The sequence below is a fragment of the Crocodylus siamensis genome, chromosome 4 (assembly GCF_052110815.1).
Source record: "Crocodylus siamensis isolate JL-2025a chromosome 4, ASM5211081v1, whole genome shotgun sequence".
Classification (NCBI taxonomy): domain Eukaryota; kingdom Metazoa; phylum Chordata; order Crocodylia; family Crocodylidae; genus Crocodylus; species Crocodylus siamensis.
In genome coordinates, this window is record NC_143398.1 from 18428535 (window position 1) to 18454876 (window position 26342).

Below are 26342 nucleotides of genomic sequence, written 5' to 3' on the forward strand. Positions count from 1 at the left end.
TCTTCCCCCCCATCCTCCGCACGCACACATGAAGCTGCCTGGCTGGAGCAGAAACCAGGTCTCCCAAGCAGCAGCAAGCCCAGCGGACATCTCCCCCACCCCCTCCCATTTCCTGGCACAAATACCTGTGGATGTCCTTCCTGGCCAGAGGCAAGCCCAGGTTTTTTCAGGTTTTTTCAGTGCTGCTAAAGATCGGTGAGAGCTCCCCCAGCTGGCCAGGAGCAGTGGTGGAAGCTGTTACTCCTTTTCCCCTCCCCCTGACAACCTGCCCTATGCACGTGTAGCCATGCTTATGGCACAATGTCTTCATCCAGTAAGAACAGCTATGCCATGATTGCAAAACAACTAAAGCTGCCTTAAGATCCCAAGAGGAGAAATGCAGATTGGCTATGTGCCAAATACACTTTTCCAGTAGTGGACAATTTACTGTAGAGATTAATTAGTAATCTATTCACAGCATGGGTCCTGTTAATTTCCAGTTTTATAACAATTGTGACAAGATTACTTTAACAGTTTTTTTTTCTTTTTAAAGCAAAACGGCTTTCAGAGCTAATATGGCTGGTTACGTGCTGTGTAGATTGAAAGCATTTACGATTTTAACCTCACATTCCATGAAATGAGATTCTTGAAAATGTAGTGCGGTGGCTATCACTCATGTCACTGCATGCTATTTTCTTTAAGATAAGGTCTTTCTGCAGTCGAAACAAATTGCATCTCCCCTCAAGAGATTTTGTGCATGCAACATCCTGGTGCTTAAGGACTGAATGCTCTCCTTGAATTGTGCAGTTGTGCCATGTATAGCTGGCTACCTTGTTCTTAAAAAACAAAACAAAACCCCCAAAACAAAGTGCATAAACTGATTTAATTTCCCTTCCTTTATTTCCCCTTTTCCCTATGATACATACTGCAGCTTGCTGAGATATCAGATATTTGGGTTGTCATATGGCAATGCTGTGCATACTCTGTACTATACCAAATCACTGTTTACAAGTAGTTAAATAAGTTTCCTATGCCATTTGCAGTCCTGCATATACCTCTGACTAGCTCTGCCTCAAATATTCATCCTACACGATAGAGCTATAAAAAACTTGATCAAATGTTTGTATTGTGTTTTCAAATCAATGAAGTGTTATTTTTTAACTATATTGAAATATTAATGGGTCAATATTTGTACAGAGCTATGAGGCAGATGGCAATCATAAAAAATATATATAAGGGGAAGGGAGGGGGGAATGATACCACTAGAAGTAATCAGAGCAGCAAAAGGGTGATTTGCTTTTTTTTAAAAATGTAATTGAGAAATTTCAAAAACTTTTATTTTTAAATGTGTCTTGTCATCTTCTAAAATTGATAATTACAGAAGCTCTATTGCTAACTTAATTCAGTAGAATATAATGTATTTAAAATAATTTAAGTTTTGTTTTCATCTTTCTAAATGTATTGTAGTCCTGCTTATTGGTTTTCACTTTATTTTCACAGTCTCAAAATAAAATGCCTAAATAGAGACTTACGGTCAGTGGCTTGAGTCAGGGACAGAAGTTCAATAGACCAGTCTAACCTAAACTGATTAAATCTGATACTACATCCATCTAGGTCTACCTTAGATTGGGTTCTGCCATTTTTAAACCTGTCTACTAGCTCTGAATTTCTGTTCTGGTACAAGGTTTCCAATCACTTATACCACTTTATGTGTAATGTCTGTACCTGGCCTTATTGATGTGTGTGTTTCTTCTTTGTGGTTCAAGCTACAAAAGGTCACTGTGACTAAAAGTATTGTTTATATACTGATTATAGCACAAAGTATGCGAGATCCGAGTGTCCGACATTGGCCGTACTGATGGATGGGGATGTTGATTGAGGTGATTTCATGCTCCTGCTGATAAATAGGTTCCTGACTTCCTATTGCTATCAAACTATTTGTCAAATTTGAGGTCAGGCAGGAATTTTTTCCCATATCAGACTACCAAGTATTTGGGGAAGAAGAGGCAGTGGGTTTATTTTATTTCTATAGCATAGTATGTGGTCCTTTTCTAGGATTCTTTGAACATATATTAACCAAGTACTTCTGTAATGGCCGTGGCAGGGCCTGTGGCATGGTGTGTAGAGTGTTTTGGTTTTGTGCAATGACTTTATGATGTGTGAGGGTCTCCAGTGGATGATTTTTAGGAACCTTTGGTTAAAAGATGCTTCAAATGTGGGAGGCCAGATTCAATGGAGGTCTCTTCCAGTCTGAAGTTCGTATTCAGTAGTTGTTTTTTTATTCCAAGTAAAGAGCAGTGTGTAAAGAGCCAAGTCCCACCATGGCACTTCCAGTTGTGCCAAGTCCCACTTTGCTGACTTTGGACTATGGCCCAGGGCAAAGCAGCCTGTGCGGGGACCCTGCTCCCTGTCCCCCAGCACGCTGACACCAGGGAGTGAAAGCCCCAGCGCACTGGACGTGGCAGGAGGGGCAGCGGCCTAAACAGGCAAAGACACCTCTCAGATAGCTGGCATATTTGATTAACCAGCACTCCCCATTCCTCATGGATGCTGGATAACCCAGCTTTTACCAAATTATGTTATCACCTCTATATACAGTATGCAAACACGAACTATGACCAACATTTTTTGTAATAAAATTAAAATATGTTAATAGTAGGTGTTTGACTTATAGAGCATGATTTAGTTTTTTCTGGTTCTAAGATGCCAACCCCCCCTCCCAAAAAGAGTATTTCTGGGGGGTAAGGGGAGGGAATTCTGGTGGCAAAGGCCAGGGGTTAAGGGTGGGGCTTCCCATCCCAAGATGGTGACCAGCAGGCAGGGCAACTCTCAAGGGGTGGGGCTACCCATGCAGCCCATGAAAGCTCAGCAAACCTCATTACGTAGCCCTCCACCTGAAATAATTGCCCAGCCCTGCTCTAAACATTACGCCATGTTACTCTGAAGTCATGCAGAAGTTAGAGCAGGATGGCATCTTGTAAGTCTCTGAACAGTATGTAGAATGACAACATCACATCCAAGTCTGTGCTACTTATTGATAAAAATGTCCAGTTGATGTGATTAGGAGGAACACCATGTAACAAATACCTTAAGTGCAGCTACCCCTGGGGAACAGGGACGACAACAACAACCAGCTGGGACTGTCAAATGCAGGACTTTGCAAAAATGCCTGTAGAGCCAGATTCATCCACTTTTCCTCACAATGGGGTTGCCCCTAATCTGTAACTGATTGCATTTATTACCATGCACTGCAAGATACAATTAGATATAAGTAATGATGGCAGATGTAAGTCCTACATGAATAGTTAAATCTAGCTTAATACAGAGCAGCTAGCAGCTTAATGAAAAATGAAATCATAATTCCTCAAACTTGAAATGCTTTACTAGACTTTATTAAAACATTAGTGAAAAACATTCCTTCTGTGTTCTCTTAGGATTCTCTCTCATTATTGCTGCTTAATGTCATAGACTATCCCCCTCTCTCATTTGCTGCCTCTTCCCCAACAAAGCCCATTTCTGTCCATTACTTCTTTCCTGTAATGTGGTGTGGGTTTTATCATTACTTAAAGCAGACTAATGTTTGAATGACAGATATGCCCAAAACTTTAGTAAAGGTGCAGACTGTTAAGTGCCCTTCTTTGTTTTAATTCATGAAGAATCTTGTGCATCTGGATCATTATTTCGAAACCATAATTCAAAATTTGTTCTTTATTTCTAAATAGTTACAAGTGCCTGGGGCATTTCTCTTAATAAATAACCTAAAAAAAGATCCCTTCAAATTCAGTATATTTAGAAAGCTTTTGTCAGGCTACTGAGGTCTAATAACTCTCAGATTATATTTTATAATGGCTTAATGTACCAAGGGGTAGTCAGAAAAAATAAAAAAAAGGAAGGGGTGGAAAGCAGAAAGAGATTTGTTTCATTGTACTGATCATAATTGTAATAGGTTCATAAACTGACAGAATTTTATCCTGGCTGGGGAAAGATAAAAATATGTCATACACTCACAAAATGAAGGTTTCAAGATGAATGGGCCTTCTGGGGAAGCTGATTTTTCACAGATCAGATAAAGCTGCTTTAGGTCTCTTCTCCAGATTTTGGCACATCAAAGGCTTTTTCACAGATTAGTAGCATACACTCAGGATTTGGGGACAAACCCTTTGAAAACAGTTGGTTCTGAGATTGACAGATGATAGGATTTTTTGGGTAATCTTTTTGTAATCCCTCTTAAAAGTTGCAAAAGACCAATGAAATAAACAAATCTGGATTTCCATATATATATCCTTACTTCATTCCATAGTGGATATTTTACTTCAACTCTGCTGGAAAGATTAAAAGAGACCCTCCCAAGAGGCAGCTCTATCTTTCTTTCAACATGTGGGCAAGAATGCCTGTGTGAGTTGCACCAGGGTTTCAAAAATAACCTTTTTCATTTTATACACTGTCGCCTCATTGAGTTGCCAATTAATAAAAAGGGGAGGAGGGGTTATATACTCGAATAGCAGATATAGAGAAAACAGACAGCAGATCTTAATCTTTTTTTTTTTAAGTAGTAATTATTCTATGTAGGTCGATTGATGATTATTAGCGCAATCAACATGTTCTTAAAAGATTACACTTGGAAAAAAAAATCTACTTTCTAGTGGTGCCTAAAAGTAATAGCTCCTACATGTCTTGATTTTTTTATTCATCTCTTTGTTTTTGTGTGATATTTAAATCCTGTTGCTATTTTGTTTTCTTTACATCATGTTCTCTTTGCAAAAGGATAATGTTTTTTAGCATTTTTCATAAAATTGAGGTTCTGAAAATACTTTGTGTTTTCTTCTCCAAACTTATGAACTATATGTAAATTGAAGCTTATAAATTGTAAACTTGCACAACTTTTTTTTGAGTTTTAGTTTGCAACATCTCCTCTTCTCTTGGTTTACAAAAAAAATCAACCTCTTTCAGGTTTTTGCATGAGAACCTAAGGGCTGTAATGGGGTTGTCACAGGCTAAGCGTTTGGATTATTAAACCCTTATATTAACCAGGGAGGAAGTGTAAGGCGTTAGCTGTTGTTGCATCACTGTTCTGCCCAGGTTCCAGAGAATTTTTTATTTAAAAAAAAAAAAGGCAGGAAAGATCTGAAATATGTCTGATAACAAGGAGGTAGCTGTCATGAGGGAAAGGATGGAAAAGTTGGAGGCTGTCACTAGGCATCATAGAAAGCCAATAAAGCATAACATTTAATTTGCTTCACAATCAATGTATCTGTCCATGCTTTTGACAAATACTTTTATAAAAAGATGAGCATTCTCCTCTGTAGGCTGGCTACTGCTATAACAATATAGTGTTAGTGTCCCCCTTGCTTTGAATTCCTTAGTTTTCCAGTAGTAATATGTTATTTGATATTCTTGATTTTACAAAACATAGTATTATTTCCCTATCCATGTTAGGAAAAAAAGGGTTTAAGTCACTTCTTTTTTCTTTCTTTCTTTTTTAAATGGGAACATTAAATTGCAAAATCTCTGGTTTTTGTAATTCTGCCTCATAGTCCTCTATATATGACCTCTATTGGGACTTGACCTGCTCATGAGAATGGTGGTCTGGTTGAGTCCCGTGGAGAAACCCCAGTTTATGCCAAGGATTTGTCATGTAAAACTGGACATTTCAAAGGTGGACAAGTGGCAAATGTTCAGGGGTGTGGAGTATCTATCCACTGTTTTTTACTTCATTTAGAGATTTGGGTGCATCTTGATAAATTGGACTTTCGGTATCTAATCCTGGTCAGACATAATTCAGTGCCAGTTTTGGAAGTGTGAGGTGTTTGTCTGCTTCAGCAAGTACAAAGCAAAAATGACTAGCAATGTTTTTTTGAGATGTAAAACACAAAAGACATAATGGGTGGTGGTGTTCAGCAGTTTAGATTTGGACTACTCCTAAAACATGGATTCCTGATTAACCTAGTTGAAACCAATAACTGCAAAATTAGGTTAAGAAGATCAACAGAATGAGGATTCCTCTTCCAACTGAATCATAAATATCTTTAAATTGCAGGTGATCTCTTACGTACACATGCACAATCCCTCCTTCCCTCCGCTCCTGTTAGCTTTTTTTTAAACTCACTTTAAATTTGGGGCATGGGGGGACATACAACACACCCCCACAACCAAAAAACTTAGTTTTAATTGCTTACTTTGTCTGAAATGCCTTATAGTGACAAATCCTCCTTGCTAAGCCATTTTCTAGTTTGATACATCTGAATTCCTTTTACCTCGGTAGAAGTTGGTAGCAGATTTTCAAAGAGATACTGAGGCATCATATGAGGAGCACAATGCAAACAAATCTTTGATTCTGTGCCATCATATTAATGTCAGTGATGGCATCTTTGCTTTGTTCTGGTGCAAAAGATACAAATAGTTTATAATTCATTAGGACACAGTCCTAAAAGCTGAGCGCAAATCTGTCTGTTTGTAAAGTAAAGAAATAAGTTTGTAAAGTAAAGAAATAAGAATTTATAAAGCTGAGACAGTTAATTGAACTAGTATATTATTGCCAAATTGAATATATTATAGGTATCTGAAGGAATAAATTAATGTGAGTTGTATGAGGTCATTCCATGCTTTGTCCAAGTAATGCTTCATGTTACAATGTAATTGTTTTATTTTGTAAGTCTTGGAACATGGCCAGTTTGGAAGGTAGTTTTGCCCATAAGACTTTAATAACATTCTGTTAATTATGAGTACTGTAGGTTGAATTGGCTAAGCCAAATGAATAAATGCAGCTTTGCTTTGGCAGCAGAGCAGGCTTGGAAATTGCATATATGATGATAGTAAGTATAAAAAAAAATGGATTACTTTGTGAAAGGTGGAGAGAGGTCAACTTCTCTTGACTTCACCTTTCCACACAAAACCTGTGTGGCACAGAGCAGGGATTCCAACATCTTATTACCCCCTTCACTGATATTGAAATTTTTTTTTGTTTGTTTGATGTGTTTATTTGATTTATATGCATCCTTTCCCAAAAAGATGCTCAGGGCAGGTTACAATATGACACACACACACACACACACACACACACACAAAATATACACACACAGAATAAAATAGTGTAAGAAGAAGGTACAACAAAGTAAACTTTCCTCCAAATTCAAAAGCAATCTACTACTCTTTCCTTTTCCCTGCCTCCTTTGAAAATAATCTTCCCCACCCCCTTTCTCAGACCAACCTAGTTTTGCTTTGCAACCCATGTTCAGTATCTCCATAAAAGAAACACCCCCCCCCCAAAAAAACCCCTCATCCCATATTTTCTTTTATTCTGATCCACTCTTACTTCTCTGCCTCATGCTCAGTGGTGTCCCCTCCTATCCCTCGTCCTGTCCCTCCCAAGTCAGACCTGTGTAGCTGTTTCAAACATGCTGGTATCTCCCTTCCCATAATTAAAACAAACAGACAAGCAAGCAAGAATCCCCCCCCCCCCGCCCAACCTCCAAACCTATCTCCTCCTTGTAGGGGGAATTTCTTTTGTGTGTAATAAACCTGTGAAAATATTGTACTGGTATTTCCTTTTATAATTCCAGAAAGCACCACTTCTAGTATAAAGTTGCATCATGGATAATAGTGAAGACAACGTTTAATAAATCCAGTTAATGAATAGAGGTCTTTAGAGAATGGGACATCTATTGATTTTTAAGTCATAGATTAGATTTCTAGGGTTGGAAGGGACCTGGTAGATCATTGGGTTCGACCCCGTCCTCCAGGCAGGAAAGAGTGCTGGGGTTAAGTAACCCCAGCCAGATGCCCGCCTTATCCCTTCTTGAACACCTCCAAGGAAGGATAAAACACCACCTGCCTTGGAAGCCCATTCCATATTTTGGCAACCATTACCAGCTGTTTAAAGGTTTAAAAGTCTGTTTAAGGTTGGAAAGATGTGCACAAAGCGGCTATTGTCTTGGCACCCTTGGACTTTTCTTCCTGCCAAGAACTATTCCAGGTCCATATTCAAATATAGCAGCTACTTGTTTCCCAGGATCTGGCACATTGCAAATATATACACACACACACAGATTCGTTGCTTTTAATTTTGGTGCCCAGCCTGCAGGAATCCAGAGTGCCAATTGTAGAGAACATCCTGCTTAACTCTAGACTGGAGCACGATCAGTGTAATCATCAGAATCACAGGACGTTATTTGCAAACCTTTACTATGCCTTTGCTTAGCAAGCGTGTACTGTTAGATATCACCAAGAAGCATGTTTGACAGCCCAGAGGTTGCAAGTTCCAGGCCACAGCAGAAGCACTTGTGGCACAGCCCTGTCAGCTTCCAATAAATCTGCAAATTTTGCTAAATACCTTGCCACAAGGACATGAAAAAGGAAAGGCAAGGAACAGGCAAAGATGGCAAAAGGTTTGTTTCTGCATGAAAGGAAACTTCCATCTTACATTCCCAGGTCCTGTTGCCAAGTAAAGAGCTTTGCAAAGAAAAGATCATAAAGAGATTTATTTGTTTTTTTGGTTTTTTTAAGATATGCAACATTTCTGTATTTTATTTTTAAGTTATTTTTTGGAAATCATTGAGCCATTTGACAGAAATTCTTCCTAGCACTTCATACACCTACCATGGAAATTTTCAGCCCACATTGTTTAGCTAGGCTATAAACACCTGGAAAAAATGTTTCTTTATCATAGGCAATGTGAGGTCACTTTTAAAAATATTGTTATCAACCTTGCCTTCAATGAAAGCTAAATAGTTAGGTGGTGAAATATATACTTATAACATTATCTTCAAAATCTAATAAACCTTGGGTGACTGGGTAGCAGGATGGTAGATTATTTTAATGTAGATAACATACAATTTTTTGGACTCAGGAAAAAGGTGAACATTTCCAGAAGCATAGATGAGCTCTGAATTGGTGGGGAGTTCTCAAGAAAAGTTAAGGTCAGTTTGTAATGAATGCACGATAGAGGGACTGTGAGGCATGGATGAGCAGACATTTTTGTGAATATATAATGTCTTCACTCAAAGAAGTGGTAATATGGGAATGCATCATCTAAACCAGAGCACAAATGAAGGAGAAAAAAGGCTAGGAAAGAGAGCTCCCCAAAAAACTAGGGATTGCATGTAAGGTAGGATTTAAAAGAAAGGATTATAACCTTATGACTGAAACGAATCAGAGCTAGAATGTAAGTGACTACAGTTCAGTTTTTTAATGGGCATATATATCTTGGGTATAATCTACCTATAGAAATACATCTGAAAGCGTGGAAGAAAATGACTTAATGTGAACGAGGTAGAAAAGGACAAGATATGTATGCAAAAAAGCTGATAGATGTTTCCATGCTGCAGAATTACATGGGTCAGAGTCATTTTGCATGTCTGGCTTATTTGCATAGTCTGTTTTATATCAGAGACTGGTTGCTGGCAGGGGAAGGACAGCATAGTAGATGGGGTCAGTATCTTGTTCTAGTACTGCAGCTCTTGCATGTGTCAAAGGTTTGGATTAGGAATTGAGCTTTACCTCCTTGGTGAATTTATCTGGAGCGGGGAAAAAAATGTGTGGCTAACTTTTTAATGTTACATTGCAGAAAATATCCTTCAACTAAGATAAAAGGCAGTGTTAATAGGCTGGAAAGGAGAAGAAACATAATATAAGTGAGTGGTGAGGGCCATTGCATCATGTTACAATATCTAGTATCTCATGATACATTCTGGTATGCAAGGTACCATAATGATAGATGAGCACTGCTAATGATAATGGGGCTTCTACTACTACTAATGATGACGATGATAAGAATTAGAATTATGCTATTCAAGTGGCTTAGAAGCTGTACCTGAAATAGCAGTTGCTGTTCTAGTACATAGGTTGAATCAACAACCAAAGGGAAATGAGGTGGGAGACCACTTTAATCCACTATGGTAATCCCATGGCTCCTAAATCCTTTCCTGCCCCCAGTTTTTGCTTGTGCATTTGGTCACCTCATGAGCATTATGTGGAAAACTTGTAACATGTGTGATTACTTAGGCTTTATACAGGTTTTCTATTCTTCTCTGTGGGCCCAGTTAGATGTATAACACAGCTCTCTATACACTGAGTACTTTTCAGTACTGCACATCTTTGAAAGGAGTCTCAGTAATCTGTCAGATTAAAAAAAAAAGAATGTACAATTTGCAGAATTTCGGCATTAGGACTTGCCTTCTACCTGTGGAAAACAAAGTGAAATTTAGGGCAGACCCTGACAGTCACCCACGAACAGCCCAGGTCACATTAGCTGCCCTTCTCTCCATCAACATTTTACCTTTGCAGTTGCTCCTTGGTCCTTAAGCAGATCCTGTGACTACCTGTAATGTTCCCCTTTTTCAACCCTTATGAGGTCCCCTTGTAAACCAGATCTTCCTTTCTTTCCCAGTTACCCTGTCTGAACTGCCTTGTTACTGGTCCTTTCTAGGAGTGTGTCTACAGGCTTCTTGGTCTTTCCTTGAGAGCTTGTTCAGCATTAGAGATGAGAGGTGGGAAGTGAGGTATAGAAGTGGAGGAAGTTAGGAATGCAGTGGTGTGATTGCATCTGCTGGACTTTCTCGCTTGAAGTGTATATGGCTCAAGTCTTATAGTGTATGGATATGCTTCAGACATGCTAAGGGGCAGGGTATGAGATGAGTAGTGGTGTCGCTGGTCCCTATAACTCTGAAGTTCAGCAGAGCTGCAGTTAGGCTGTACAGTTGGTGAGGAAAGTGGGGGGGGTCAAGCTTAAGGATTGTTAATGGAGGTGGTGAGCCGGCATGCCCTTGAAGTGCCCTTGAAGATGGTCAGCTTGGTCGATTCTGCCTTTCAGAGGAGACATAATCAGTTTCATGTCAGTTAGCTGTTAATAGCCATGATATTTTATGATAAGTACGGGGGAGGAAAAAGACCCCAAACTAAAATGGATGTGTTGTCTTTTCTTTCCTCAGCATCTTGCTCAAAAAGCAGAAGAGATTCAAGCAACACATCAGTGGAGGGATGAGTTTGGGGTAAGTTTACATTTTCCCCCACATTTCTTCATCCTCAGAAATTTACCGCTCCACAGTTTGTGAGAATCCAATGAAAATGTATCCTATCAATGCCAGTGGGTTCTCACTGGCTCAGCAGGAAGCAATATCCCTGAAAACACTGATATGGCATGACTCAGAGAATTGGTGCTTTATCTGTACAAATTTAATTTACAATGAGAAATGACTTGGTTGTCTTTACATATTACTGCTGTAGGACAAATCAGAATCTGAACTATGTTTTTGGCTGTTTGGGACCTGAGATTCATCATCTCACTGAATAATGCATTCTTGGCATAAAAGCAGAAATCTAGTGCATTTATCGTTCTTAATAATGGTCAACTGGTAACATTTATTTTCTGATGTAGGTTCCTGATTTTCTTTCTGTTGTCCCAAGCAGCTAGCATTAAAATGCCTGCCTCAATAGCAGTTTGTCTTCACAGTTGACCAGATATATGGGACGCACAACAGATATGGTGATGATAAGGTTGCTAGTTTTCCCAGTAATCTATTGCATGTATGCCACTGACATTTTCTTGAAGCTTGCTACAAAAATCCCCTGAAGAAATTGGAGCCCTCAATTCCACTCCAACCTCTTGAATTAGAATAGGAGCCCTCTGGATTTTATTTACTGTAAATTTAATATTTTCTGCAGGTACTTTCTACAGGAATTTGGTTTGTTCTCATCCTGCCAAATGAACCTGTTTGCAGTACACAGTTGCAGTTATACTTCCTCATGATATGAGTCTGAAAAGAATAACTTTGTGTTTCATCAAGTAAAAGCATATGGAAGCTTACAGAATACTGGGCCCTAAATGCTTGCCTTTTTGCTTGTTCATATTCCCAGAAATCTTGGCCATCCAACAATATCTTCGCTGTTCAAAATCCCCCATATAGCTGTATGGCTTCACAGTTGTCAACCTCATCCTGTTTTTGGTTTTTAAACGTTAAGCAGTCCTCTTTTCAATTAGTGCAGATACCTGTTGATTTACAAGTTAAGAGCCTTTCAATAGTAAAGATTTTAATCCTTTTGTTCCTATCATAAAGGAAATTGCAGCCTGGGCAAATTAATATTGTGCTGGATGTGTTAAAGTTAGGTTGTGGTTTCTCTGCTTGTTATACCTCTTCTACCTGTTCCTTCATAAAGGGAAGTTGCATGGGTATGGGGGTCTGGTGCCTCTTAAGTCAGCGACCAGGGAGGGGGGGTGTGGGGTCCTCTGGTGGCTGATCCTACTGATTGGTGGTGAGTCCCATGTGGACGATCCTGCTGACGCCAGGGAGGGGAGAGGGGCCATGGCAGATCTCACTCACCGTGATCTCACACCACTTCCGGAAGCAGCACAGCTGCTTTTGCTGGCGGCCCCGCTCCCTGCCTAACAATTGCAGGGGGGGGGCACTGGTATTCCCACCTGCTCCCCTGCCCACTGGCTAAACGGGGAGAGGGTACACGTGCACTCCCGTGCATCCCATATGCATTGCCCTGGGCAGTTGACAGTGCCTTCTGTGTTCTCGTCGTGTGCAGCGGTGTGGAGCTGCCTCCCGCTTCCCCTCCGCACACGCTGAATGAGCTGCCCATGGCTCTGTCCTGCTCCCTGTCCCAGCTTCAGGTCCCACACACCACCCTGGCTGGGCAGCACCCCCAGTCTCTGCCCCTACCTGCCTTCACCGGGGGATTTTGATCTGCCCCCCCCCGATGCCCCTTCCCTTCCATAGACTTAACTGCAGGGAGCTTCTCTCCATGCTGCCCTGATGTATTCCTGGTTGCATGCATGCATGCGGCTATGTGCATGCACATGCCACCCCCTGTGATTCACTCCCAACAGCCCCAAGCAGGACCCCTTGCAGGCTAGAAGGCTGCCCACCTGCAAGGGGAAACCAGCCATTTCCCAAGGGAACCCAGGCATGCAGGGGACATCTGACTGGCAGGGGCATCTGGGCCTGGGCCTCAATGCCCCATGTGTTAATCTGCTTGTGTTTTGAACACTTACTAGAATGGTAAGGCCATATAATCCTAAACACAGCAAATTTCTGTAGTGTCTTTGTTCTTTGCCACAGTATTCTTTACATACAAGACAGAGGTTTCTTATTATTCTTTTTTTTTAAAGAAGATACTTTTAGGTTTCAAACTAAACCCAGATAAAATTAATAGTTCAGAAAATCATGGAGTCCTAATGGGAACCATCATGGTGTAGGGTCATGATGCCCTAGGGCTCCATGACCATGCCACCTTTGCCCTGTGGGTGCCTTCCAATCACAACTGCCACATCTTGTTGGTTAAGAAAATAAGTAGGGAGGCTGCCCACGAGTTTCCATATGGCCATGGTCCTGCTGAACCCCATTAGACCTGGGTCCCTTGTTGGGTCCTGCTCCAAGTCAGTGTCTCATGGGACACCCTAAGACTTATGGGTGCTATATAAATATTGTCCCTCTGATGAGGTCTTGGCCTAACTTGGCCTCCTGTAGTCACTAAGCTCTTTGCAGCCCTTGTTGCTGTGCCCCTCTGGCTCTGGGGCTGTACGCAATAGTGTACCCCAGTGAAGCCTCCTCCTCCTCTCTTCACCTCATCCCAGTCCACTGGTATAAATGACAACAGAGACACAAGCCCCTGGGCTACAACATAACAATAACAATGGAGGCCATACTCTGCCCCTTTAAAAAGGTAAATTTATCCCTTAGTACTGTTTGCCTCCTAGCCCCAGGTAATTTATGAGCTCATGGAGCCCTATAAATCTTGCAGGCAGCAAATCAAGTAATCAGTTGTCCCCAGGTAGCTCTTCCGCACAGGAGCTGCTTCCCCTGGTGAGTGCCAGAGAACTAACCCCTGTCAGCCCCAGCTCTGGGGCTTATATGTGCCCAGGGCCCTGACTCCTTCCGGTCAGCTGACCATATGCAGGTACCAACTAATTTCCTCATTAGCCCACTCCCCAGGCAACTTGCAGCTGTTGAACTCTTCCTCACTCCCAGGGCTCTCTAGCTAGGCTGCTTCTGCTCTTAAAGGGGCAAGCTTCCCTTAGCGCCCTGCGACAGGAACAGTCTACTGTTTTGGTTAACTTGGTATAGAAGGATGTCCTTCCTTTTTTGGATTCTTATGGGAACAATACACATTTGTGCCTTCTGAATATGCTATCACTGGGCTTTGTCTCTCTATTTTGCCTTTTGTCTTTAATACAAATGAATGCAGGTTGTCACATGCAGGGCAGAGAAGCTTCTGGGCTCATCAGAATTCACTGCCGAAGACAAATCCCAAAGTCATTTTTAAATGTAATTTTATAATAATGCTCATAGCCCAGCTCATGGCTGAAGTTACAGTTAATGCAATCACAACCTGTGCATATCTTACAGGCTGAAAGAATCTCTGGGTGGATTTATTTAAAGAAGCTGCAAACCAAGCTTCTGCTTTACTGTTTTGAGTTTTAGATGAGAATGCTGTGCAGAATATAATAACCTTGACATAAGGTTATGCAATTAAATTTAAAATAAATGCATTAAGCCTCTCATAATTTAATTTGTCCCATTTTAGCCAGAAGTAATCTTTCTTCTCTTCTGGCCTAGTTCTAAAAGGATGACTGTTAAGATTAGTTTGCACACGGATCTTTTTTGATCAACTTATTTTTTAATGCAAAATTGATTCTTCTACTAGCTTTTTTGGAAAAGGAAGATGTAGCATGAAGGTTTTCAAGGGATTCTGTTTTTAATTGCGTCTTACAGCACAACGATAGCTGATAGGTTTGTGGGGGTGGGGAAGAGACTTCTGAAAGTGGAACGATCTCGGGGGAGTGAAGGTAAAAGCCGTGGCATTAGTTCTGTGGTCTCTGGAAGGTTAAAAGAGATCTGCCATTAGGAAGTCTGTCTAACCATTTGTTGCTGACAACTTGATTTAAATCTAAGTGTTTATGTACAATTGTACACATTTGAACAAGGATTTTAAAATATGTTAAAGTTCAAAGATTTTATCATTAAGCTACAATTGGAGAGAGATGGGGATCCAGTACCTTTAATAATACCTAACTGGCCAGAATTTCTTGTTCATGGCAAATCTTGAAAAATTTGAAAGTTCGGTTCAGATCATTGAAAAAATTTCACAACATATATCATAAACTTTGTTTATTTTTAGATTAGCCATAATTTCTTGTAAAAAATACAATTTTGAAAAATTGTTTTTGAAGAAAAATATAGCTAATACATTGACATAGTTTCTTTTTGTAAATAAAATCTAATTTTTAACTACTTGTAACTCAGTGAAAACAAGTTTTTGTTATAGTTCTGTGTTTTTTTATTGCTGTGTTTTTTAACTTGGAATAACTACAAGAACTGCAGGCATTAAATAAATAAATAACCCAAGGGGTTGGGTTAATAGGACAGTTTAGTTCAAAGGCTTCAGTTCAGTTTTTATTTTAACTAAATTAATGGGTATATTCATCACAATGGTAATTTCTGTAAATGTATCAATACTGTAGTCTAGTTTACATTTTGACCCACTGTTTAGGAAAATTGGAAATATGGAAAAAATAGAGGATGATATGATCTGAAGCTGCCAATGTTAAAGAAATACCATTGTCTAAGTGATATGGATATAAAAGGGGAGTTAGATCCTGAGTTGATAAGAAGTGATTTAAAGCAGACAGCTAGGTATAGTATATCTAGGGGGAGTACCATATTCTGTAATAATGTGAAAGTGTTATTCTTTATCTGCTGAATTAATTTGGAGTCCACTGCCATCAGTGGAAAAAACTTTGGATTTGTTCCTAATGGTCCAAAGCTTCATTTTGCGCCAGTAACTTCTAGTGCATTGACTGGGGGCTTTTATGTTTATAAGAATGTGTTCACAGAAATGAATAAGTATTGCAAACCACTGCAGCCACTTCAGGTTGTTATCTCTTGAAAGCTGTAATGAATCCATTTTAAAAAGCTATATAGTGTATCCCAGTTATACACTCATTGAAATAAACTGCCATGGAGTGGTTATTTATTCAATAGTAAATCTAAGTACAGTACTATAAATACAGACTGAAATATTTTTATTGACTTAGTGTTGGTGTGTAGAGCACAGCTTTATTAAAGAGAATTGTGGAAATGGAGAACTAAACATAAAGCTCAAAACCTAAGTGAATTCTTGCTGGTGTCTATTATTGGCAAATGCTACCTCTGGAGCACAAGATTAGCATCTGACTTCAGAGAGACTGCATTTGGATTTAAAATTATGCATGTATAAAAAGACCTTGGCTTGATTTGTTTTTGTGGTTACCATGGTCTATAACACCTTTTATAAAGGCCACTGGCTCTGGGTCTCACTCCTGTATGCTACATGTTCAGAGACTGATCAAATGCCTACTGAAATCATTAACTAGTTCTGCTAACTTTTAGCTTGCATTGGATCAGAACTTATATGCTCATATTTTAGCTGATGAATATTCCTGTGTAACCAAATTTCACTGTTACCCAAAAACTTGTTTAAACACGAGCATTTTGAAACCATAAAATCCATGAGACCCCAAAAGAGAACGTTTTACAGAACTGATGTTGTAAAGTTCTGTTTTAAAATTAATTTTACTTATTTAAATATAATCTATTAATTTTAATGCCATTCATCAGTAAGTGAACATTGGGGTATATTGGTTAGTGTGAATTGGTTTATAAAATATGTATTTTCTGATAAAATATCTGTCCATAAAATATCACTTGCTTGTAACAAACTATGTTACATCTCTTGAAAACCTTTGTGAACCTTAAGAAGCAAAAATACTGAACTGAAGCATGTTTTAAAAAACAAATCCAAACAAAAACACACAAAACAATGCTGTTGTCCTCCATTTCTTTCACTCACCATGTCACACAATTCCTACACTGAATATACATAGACTTGGCAGGATTTGATTTCTGTCGGTAGACGTTGATAAAACATCAATTTCACCTGATACTCACAGACCAACAGAAAAATGTCCATCAGTAATCATCAAAATGTACATGAAGATGATGTAATAAATAAATACATAAATAAAATGTCTGGGGTGGAGGTAAGGAAATTCGGGGTACGGGGTGCCCCCCCAGCTAAATAGATTGGGGCAGGTGCCAAACTCCACTGGAGCCTGGTGTAACCCCTGCATGATCGGGGTGAGGTCCAAATTCCTGTGAAGGCCAGGCAGGGCTCCTTGGGACTTTGCCCCCTGCCCCTAGGCAGCTTTGGGCTCCCCACAGCTACCAGCCCTGCCCCTCAAACCCCCTCTCTTGGCATAGCCTTACTGACATGGCCCCCAGTTGCCTCAGTGGCCACTTTATACATGGTTTGCACTCATGCGTGTGTATGCTAAATCCACAAAAATCAGGAACCCACCCCAAATTTCATGCAATCCTGAAAATTTCAATTGTTAAAAATTGAAACAAATTCTTAAAAATAAATATAAATTTTAGTCATAGAAATAAGAAAAAGATCCAGTTTTGCCTAGCCTAAATAATACAGCATGATAAATAAAAAAACTATACTTAAAGATATATGAGAGAAGATTAAGGCAGCCATGAATCAGTAGTGTAAAGGGTATTTCTAAAAAGACTAGCCATGTCAGGTTTTACTTTAACTATCTTGGGTTTTTGACGAGTGAGCAAATGACACTTTTCTTCACTTGTGAGGTTCCAAGTATTCTGCTGCAGTTCAAGGGCTCAGAAAAAGAAAAAAAGGATAGTGTGTAAGAGGCGTTCTGCATAAAATAATTGCTGTTATTCCCCAAATGGATCTTTTACAATTACATCTGATGTCATATTTGATTGCATTGCAATGGTTGGTTAGCTAAAGCAATTTTGTTTCCAATTGGGCCATAATATTAATTGTACTTACACATGTATAAACATAAGGGATATCTCATTTGTATTTTAACAAGCAGAAACTTTTGCATGGCCTATTAACATGCATTAATTTTTGTATGAAGGCTGAAATTCAGACTTCTGTGAATTAATTACCCTATTAAAAATAAGCTTGATTAAAAAAAAAAAGCCCACCCTTTCAATGTGTGCATTATTTTTAAAATCTTGCTCATTAGGGGCATAATTTATTTCTGGTATCCTAATATTTGATGTGATTTAAAAAATAGACCCACATTTGATTATTCCTTGAACTTGAGTTTGAGGCACAGACAGACGGGCACAAGAATGTTATTTTTGGATCATGTACTTTCATACCTTGCTTTTGAAGTTGTATAATACTGAATGCAGAGTTGCTCAGTAGAGAGGGAAAAGATGGGAAGAATAATTGAGACTAACCTGTCCTGCACCAAAAGATGATCATTTTAGGTCAGGCTTGAAGCACATTGTGGGGAGAGTAGTCATGGAGATCTTGCTTGGTCTGACCTTTCCTAGGCATAGAAGACCTCAGTCTCCAAGGTTGTCAATTTTTTTTCATGAACAGCAAATCAACACCAGATCACCGGCTAAAGGTGATCTTGCAAGAAATAAGGAAACAAATAATGGGAAAAGGAAAACAAACTAGACTTCCATTCCTGTAATCAGAGGTGCAGTTTCTAATCACTCTTGTCCTTGTCCTTGTCCTAAGTAGCTTGGTTCTTTGTTCTCTGCATTTAATATATAGTCAATATACAATGCAAATTGGCAGGAGACTGTTGCTATTCAGATTCAAATGTGGTCCCTTGGTCTAAATGAGTATGCCAGGCACAAGGCACCAGAGAACCAAACCCTATGACCACAAAATGAGTGCAGAGAGCTCTGCCACTGAGACAAGTAAAGGTACCTGCATTGTATCCTCTTGACAATGATTTGAGTGATGAAACTAAGTGCATGCTTAACAAATTCAAAGATGACACCAAGTCGGGTAGAGTTGCAAATGCTTTGGAGGGTAGGGCTAGGATCCAGAGTGATGTGGATAGATCTGAGAATCACAGGTTCACAATCAAGCAGATGAAATTCAGCAAGGACAAGTGGAGAGGAAGAGGAGCCAGGGCCATATCGTGCTTCGGGAAGGTACATGAACCAGGGCTGCCTGTTTGGTTTGCTGAGTGTTTGTTTGGTGGGCTGTGTGTTTGGGCATGTGCTCTGAGCAGCTGGGAATGCTGCTAGCTGGACGATTCCTGCCTGTGTCTGACAAAAGCCCTAACAAGGGGGCAGAGCCAGTCCAAGCCCAGAGGATATAAAAGGAGACATGAGGAGCAAGCAAACAGCAGCAGCAAACAGGGCAGTTTGCAAGTCAGTTTGCTGCTTTTCTCGCAGAAGGGGAGCCTTTAAGGTAAGTTCTTTAAGAGTAACTAACCTACATATATTTAGTGTAAGTAGCTAAAACTCAGCGGTTAGACCAATACTAAGTATTTAACTAGAATCCAGAGTAAGGGGGAGTTGACTAGTGAGTTTCCCTGGAAACTCTCTCACCTTCCTTTATTGTAAGCTTGGCGAGAAGAAGCAGGTTGGTAGAGAAAAGGGAACCTTTTGGGACCAAGGCCAGCTTATAGGGGAGTTTGCTAGGAAAGATCTGCTTATAAAGAGGGACAGGGAGAGAGAGGATGGATTCAGACACCCAGAAAAATGGCTGAAGGACATTGTAATGCCAGAGGCAGTTGTACTGTCAGCTTTTCATCTGCTTGCTTCCCTAAAATATCTGTCCAGGCTGGACTGCTCATCATTGAGGCTTCTGCCCAGGTCCTTGTTTGGCTCTGTGGAGGCTGTGGTTTGCAGGTCCCTTCCAGTGACAGCCAGGTCGGGGTGTTCCTGAGATGTGAGTGGTGTCATAGTTTCATAGTTTCATAGTAGCTAGAGTCGGAAGGGACCTAGGTAGATCATCTAGTCCGACCCCCTGCCTTAGCAGGAAAGAGCACCGGGGTCAGATGACCCCGGCAAGGTGCTCATCTAACTTCCTTTTAAAAATCCCCAGGCTAGGAGCCTGCACCACTTCCCCTGGAAGCTGGTTCCAGGCCCTAGCCACCCTGACTGTGAAGTAGCGCCTCCTAATATCTAATCTAAACTTACCCTCCGCCAGTTTGTGACCGTTATTCCTGGTCACTCCTGGCAGCGCACGGGGGAACAGGGACTCCCCCAATACCTGCTGATCCCCCCTGACCAGTTTGTAGCAGGCCACAAGGTCCCCCCTTAACCTTCTCTTGTGGAGGCTAAACAGGTTCAGGTCCCGTAGCCTATCCTCATAAGGCCTGCCCTGCTGACCCCTGATCATACGAGTGGCCCTCCTCTGAACTCTTTCCATATCGTCCACGTCCCTCTTGAAGTGTGGCGCCCAGAACTGGACGCAGTACTCCAGCTGCGGCCTGACCAGTGCCGCATAGAGGGGGAGGATCACCTCCCTGGACCTGCTCGAGATGCATCTGTGGATGCATGACAGGGTATGATTGGCCTTCTTGACTGCCTCCCCACACTGCCGGCCCATGTTCATCGTGGAGTCAATGACGACTCCAAGATCCTTTTCCGTCTCCGTGCTGGCAAGAGGGGAGTTCCCCAACCTGTAAGTGTGGTGCCGGTTCTTCCTCCCCATGTGCAACACCTTGCACTTATCAGTGTTAAACCCCATCCTATTCTCATCCGCCCACCGTTGCAACCTGTCAAGGTCTCCTGTGGGTGTCCTGCAGGGAACAGGCAACAGAGCTATAGAAGGTTGCAGAGCTCCAAAACAGCTGCTGCTTTGAGAACTTAATTCATTCAGAGTTGGAGGAGTCCTCTGGGAGCAGATGAAGGACTGCTGGAGGCAGTGCTGGAGAAGGAAGATGGACGATGGAAACTGCAAGCTTGTGACCTCTGACAGCAAGCAGAGGTCTTCATCTTAACCTGCATCAGTTTGTGTGAAGGCAAGATATAGCAGAGGAGGAGGAGCACGTTCTGTTGGTGGAAAAGGCCAGGCCAGGCACCCCCCAAGGTTGGGAAGATAGAGACTACCTCCACCAAGAGAAAGTGATGGGTGGTGGTAGTTGGATTTCATAGATTTCATAGATTTCATAGACATTAGAGCTGGAAGGGACCTCGGGAGATCATCGAGTCCAGCCCCCTGCCCAAAGGGCAGGAAGTCAGCTGGGGTCATAGGATCCCAGCAAGATAAGCATCCAATTTACTCCTGAAGGTGTTCAATGTAGGTGCTTGAACCACCTCCGCTGGCAGACTGTTCCAGACCTTGGGGGCTCGGACAGTAAAGAAATTCTTCCTTATGTCCAGCCTGAAACGGTCTTGCAGGAGTTTGTGACCGTTCGACCTCGTCATCCCTTGGGGCACTCTGGTGAACAAACGTTCCCCCAGATCCTGGTGGTCACCCTTGATAAACTTATAGGTGGCCATCAGATCACCCCTGAGCCTGCGCTTTTCCAGGCTAGAGTCCCATAGCTCTCAGCCTGTCATCGTAAGATCTGTTTTTCTGACCTCTGATCATGTGCTGGCTCTCCTCTGGACTCTCTCAAGCTTCTCCACATCCTTTTTGAATTGTGGAGCCCAGAACTGGACGCAGTACTCCAGCTGCAGCCTCACCAAGGCCGAGTACAAGGGGAGAATGACGTCCCGGGATTTGCTCGAGAAGCATCTATGGATGCAAGCCAGCATTTTGGTCACTTTACTAGCCGCAGCATCACATTGCAGGCTCATGTTCATCTTGTGGTCAATGATGACCCCCAAGTCTTTTTCTTCTGTAGTGCTATCCAACGTAGCACTGCCGAGCCTATAAGGGTGCTGCAGGTTTTTCCTCCCAAGGTGGAGAACCTTGCATTTTTCGGTGTTAAACACCATGAGGTTCTTGTCTGCCCATTTGCTGAGCTTGTCCAGGTCAGCCTGGATCACCCACCTATCTTCTGGCGTGGATGCTTTGCCCCAAAGTTTGGTGTCATCGGTGAACTTGGCCAGTCCACTCCTGACTCCAATGTCCACATCATTAATGAAGATGTTGAACAGGATGCGTCCCAGGACAGAGCCTTGAGGGACCCCACTGGTCACAGGGCACCACGATGAGTGACTGACATCAATTACAATCCTCTGGGTCCGACCACGGAGCCAGTTTCCCAGCGAGTGGATCGTGGTGGAGCCAAGGCCACAACTGGCCAGTTTGGCCAAGAGGTGATCATGGGATACCAGATCAAAAGCTTTTTTGAAGTCAAGATATATGACATCAATCTCTTCTCCCTTGTCCAGGTGATAGGTCACCTGGTCATAGAAGGAAATGAGATTGGTCAAACAAGACCTACCCGCAAGAAACCCATGCTGGCTATCCCTTAGGATGTTAGCCTGGCCAGTCCCTCAAGGATGGCCTCCTTAATAAACTTTTCTAAGATCTTCCCCAGGATAGAAGTCAGGCTAATGGGCCTGTAGTTAGCCGGATCCACTCTCCTCCCTTTCTTGAAGATCGGCACCACATTGGCCTTCTTCCAGTCTTCAGGCACTACACCAAAGCACCAGGAGTTTTGAAAGATCCGTGCCAGGGGCTGGGCTATGATGCTCGCCAGCTCCTTGAGTACCCTGGGGTGCAGATTGTCAGGGCCGGCTGACTTAAAGGTATGCAGCTTCTCAAGGTGTTCCTTCACGAGGTCAGCATTGATGGAGGGTAGGGGATCACCATCACCCAGATCTCCCTGTCCCATAGCAGGCATGGGCGTCCCATGGGACTGATGAAAGACTGACGCAAAGTACCTATTTAATAGGTTGGCTTTTTCCTGGGCGTCAGTTGTCAGTTGCCCCATCTGGTTTAGCAGGGGTCCAACATTGCCCTTGCTTTTCCTCCGGCTCCCCACGTATCTGAAAAAGGAGAATCCCTTCTTTGGGGGATGGAGGCATCCATCTGCTGGCCTGACTTGTTGTCTTGGGAGGTTTGCAGCTTGAATGGAGCCCAGATCTGAGATGTCATGAAAGGATTACTGAGACTCATGTGGCCCTATGATGACTACCCCATGCTGCTCATCCATGTGGGCACCAGTGATTTCTGCCAGGGGTGACCCTGAACAGATCAAAAGTGACTACTGTGGTAAGGGTGAAAGGATCAGGGTGGTGTTCTCCTTGATCTTTCTAGTCAAGTAGAAGGGCTCAGGTAAGAGCAGAAGCATTTTACAGATCAGTGCATGGTTGTGCAGGTGGTGTTGCCAGTAGGGCTTTGGCTGCTTTGACCAAGAGATGTTGTTCAAGAAGGATTGCTAGAAAAACACGGGATCCACCTGATAAAGAAAGGAAAGAGCATCTTTTTTGGACAGGCTTGCTAACTTAGGAGGAGGGCTTTAAATTAGGTTGTCTGGGGGATATAGGCCAGAGCCCTGAAATAAGTGGGGAAGCAGGTAACCTAGAGCAAGCACAAGCAAGAGGGGAAAATGGAGGAGACCTTTTTCTTCCTGAAAAAGTAGGACAGTCAACCAGTTACCTCAGGTGTGTATACCTGAATGCATGGAGCCTGGGAAATAATCAGGAAGAACTGGAAGTTTTCATGCAGTCATGGAACTATGACATAATTGGAATAACAGAGTTGGTGGGATAATTTGTATTACTGGAGCACTCTCATGGATGGGTAGAAACTTTTCAGGAAGGACATGCAGAAGAGAAGAGGAAGAGGAGTTGTCTTTTATGTAAAAGAGCTATATGATAGCTCCAATATGAACCTGAAGGCAGAGATATTAAAAGTTTCTGAGTTATGGTCAGAGGAGAGAACAGCAAGGTTGTTGCAGTGGGTGCCTGCTGTAGACCACCAATCTTGGAGGATGACGTGCATGAGACTTTCTTTAAACAGCTAGGGGAAGTTTCCCAATCACAGGATCTGGTTCTCTTGGGAGATTTCAGTCACCCTGACATCTGGTTGAGAGGGCAGTAGTCATGCGCAGGCAACCCAGGAAGTTTTTGGAGAATGTTGCAGACAACTTCCTGCTAAGAGTGTTGGAGAGCCTAACCAGGGACCATGCTTTTCTTCATCCTGCTGCTTATAAATAGGGAAGAATTGGTGGGGAATGTAGAAGTGGGTGGCAGCTTGGGCAGTGGCAACCATGATATGATTGAATTCAGGATCCTGAGGAAAGGAAGGAAGAAGAGCAGCAAAGTAAGGACCCTGGACTTCAAAAAGCAGACTTTGACTTGCTCTGGGAACTAATGGGCAGCATCCCAACTGAGAGGCCAGACTGAGTGGGAAAGGAGTCCAGGAGAGCTGGTTGCACTTTAAAGAAACCTTAGGGTGCAGGAATGAACCATCCTGATACACAGGAGGACTAGCATGTATGGCAGAAGACCAGGTTAGTTTAGCAGTGAAGGCTAGTTTGTGTGAGCTAAAACACAAAAAGGAAGCTTACGAGAAATGGAGACTTGGACAGATGACTAGGGAGGAGTATAAGAGTATTGTCTGGATATGCAGGGATGAAATCAGGAAGGCCAAAGTGCAACTGGCAGATAGCAAGGCAAATGAAGGGTAAGAAGAAAGGTTTCTACAAGTATGTCAGCAACAAGGGGAAGATCAGGGAAAGTGTAGGTCCTTTTCTGAATGGTGGAGGCAACCTAGTGACAGATGATGCAGAAAAGACTGAATCACTTGATGCCTTTTTTGCCTCAGTCTTCACAGGCAAGGTCAGCTCACAAACCAATGCATCCAACAGCATCTTTTGGGGAGGAGCCAACAGTGGCAAAAGAAAAGGTTAGGGACTATTTAGAAAATCTGAACGTGTACAAGTTCATGGGGCTGGATGTGATGCACTTGAGTGTGCTCGGGGAGTTGACCGACATGATTGCAGAGACACTGGCCAGTATCTCTGAAAACTCATGGTGGTCAGAAAAGGTCCTGGATGACTGGAAAAGGGCAAACATAGCGCCCATGTTTAAGAAAGGGAAGAAGCAGGATCTGGGTGACTACAGACCCATCAACCTCACCTCAGTTGCTGGACCTTAAGGTATCCCTTTCTAAGCATGTGGAGGAGGAGAAGGCATTGAAGAACAGTCAGCATGGATTCACAAAGGGCAAGTCACATCTGACCAACCTGATTGCCTTCTACAATGAGATGACTGGCTCTGTGGATGTGGGGAGAGCAATCACTCGCCCCCCAGCCCCTGCTGCATTGGCCCCAGACGGGGAGTCAAGGTGCACCTCTTGCTGCTCCATGGCCCCCCGGAACGGCTGCGGGCTTGGGGGCTGTGTCAACCTTTTCCCAGGGGTGCATGCCCCCATGCCTGGATGTGGGATGATGGTAGGCTGCCACTGCAGGCTGGGGCCAGTGACAGCACCAAGCTGATTTTTTCCACTGCTTGAGGTGGGTGCCGAGCACCAGGAACAGCCCAGTGTACCTGGATCTGGATGCAGGATGACAGCAGGCTGCCACTGCAGGCTGGTGGCAGCACTGGTCTGTTCCCGGTGATCGTGCCACCCCCCCTCCAACTGAGAATTCTCGTTGCAGCTGGTGCCAGCCACTCTCGGAGCCACTGCAGTGGGGGACAAGCTGATTATGGGGAACTTTTTGACTATAAGGGTGGTCAGGCTTTGGATCAGGCTACCTAGAGAAGTTGTGGAATCTCTGTCCCTGGAAGTTTTCGAGAACAAATTGGACAGACACTTGTCTTGGATGGTTTAGTTAGAGATGATCCTACCTTGAGCAGGGGGCTGGATTAGATGACCTTGTGAGTTCTCTGTTAGCCCTACTTTGATATGATTTTATACAGTTGTAGAAAGCAGTGGACAATAAGACTTGTGATGATGAGCCTCAAAGTTCTCAATGCCTTCACACCATGGCCTAATCTGCAGCCCATTGAAATAAAGAGTTTCCATAATTTTGAAGATCCTTTCAAATGAAGCACTGCATCTAGGAAATGTGACTGAGAAAGTCGGTATTCAGTACTATCTGATTTAAACTGACAGGCATATGGTAAGGGTCTTAGGGATGAGACTATTTTCTCCTCTGAAAGCTTGAATGCCACCTTCACTTATGTGACATATAGCTTTGATTTGTGCATACTTTCAGTGAGATGTGCCATGTATCTCAATGAAATGACATGAAATTGTCATTCTGCTGTCATGGATTGTGTGCACTTTTGGGGCCCTCTTGCTCACAAGAAAGGGAAGTATATGTGCTGTGCATCTTATGAGGCTGATGGAGAAGGGAAATAAAACTGGAGTTTAGCATGTTGAAATGAACCTTAGGCAGATATTTCTGATGTGTGTCTGAATCCAAAACAATACCTTTTGGCTCTGTGAAATCATACTGGAAATATTGTGAGAACTGACACTTTTGCAAGATTTCTAGTACTTCCTGCTTGAAATTGGAGAGGAATTGCTATTTATAGATTCATAGATAGTGAGGCTGGAAGGGACCTTGGAAGTTCACTGGGTCCAGTCCCCTGCACCAGGTAGGAAAGATAATTGGGGGTCAGGTGAGCATACCAAGACTCAGATGGGCCCCAGCACAGTCCCTGCTGGCCACTGACAAGCTGACC

The 26342-nt window shown here is 42.4% G+C and overlaps 1 protein-coding gene across 4 annotated transcripts in view; it reads left to right on the plus strand.

Annotated features, from left to right (window-relative positions):
* CACNA2D1 (calcium voltage-gated channel auxiliary subunit alpha2delta 1) overlaps positions 1-26342 on the plus strand; it is a 653615-nt gene that overhangs the window by 274278 nt on the left and 352995 nt on the right. For all 4 annotated transcript variants that reach the window (XM_090041889.1, XM_090041890.1, XM_090041891.1 and 1 more), the window contains exon 4: positions 10905-10964. In XM_090041889.1, coding sequence (XP_089898015.1) covers positions 10905-10964 — 60 coding nt within the window. The remainder of the gene's footprint in view (positions 1-10904; positions 10965-26342) is intronic.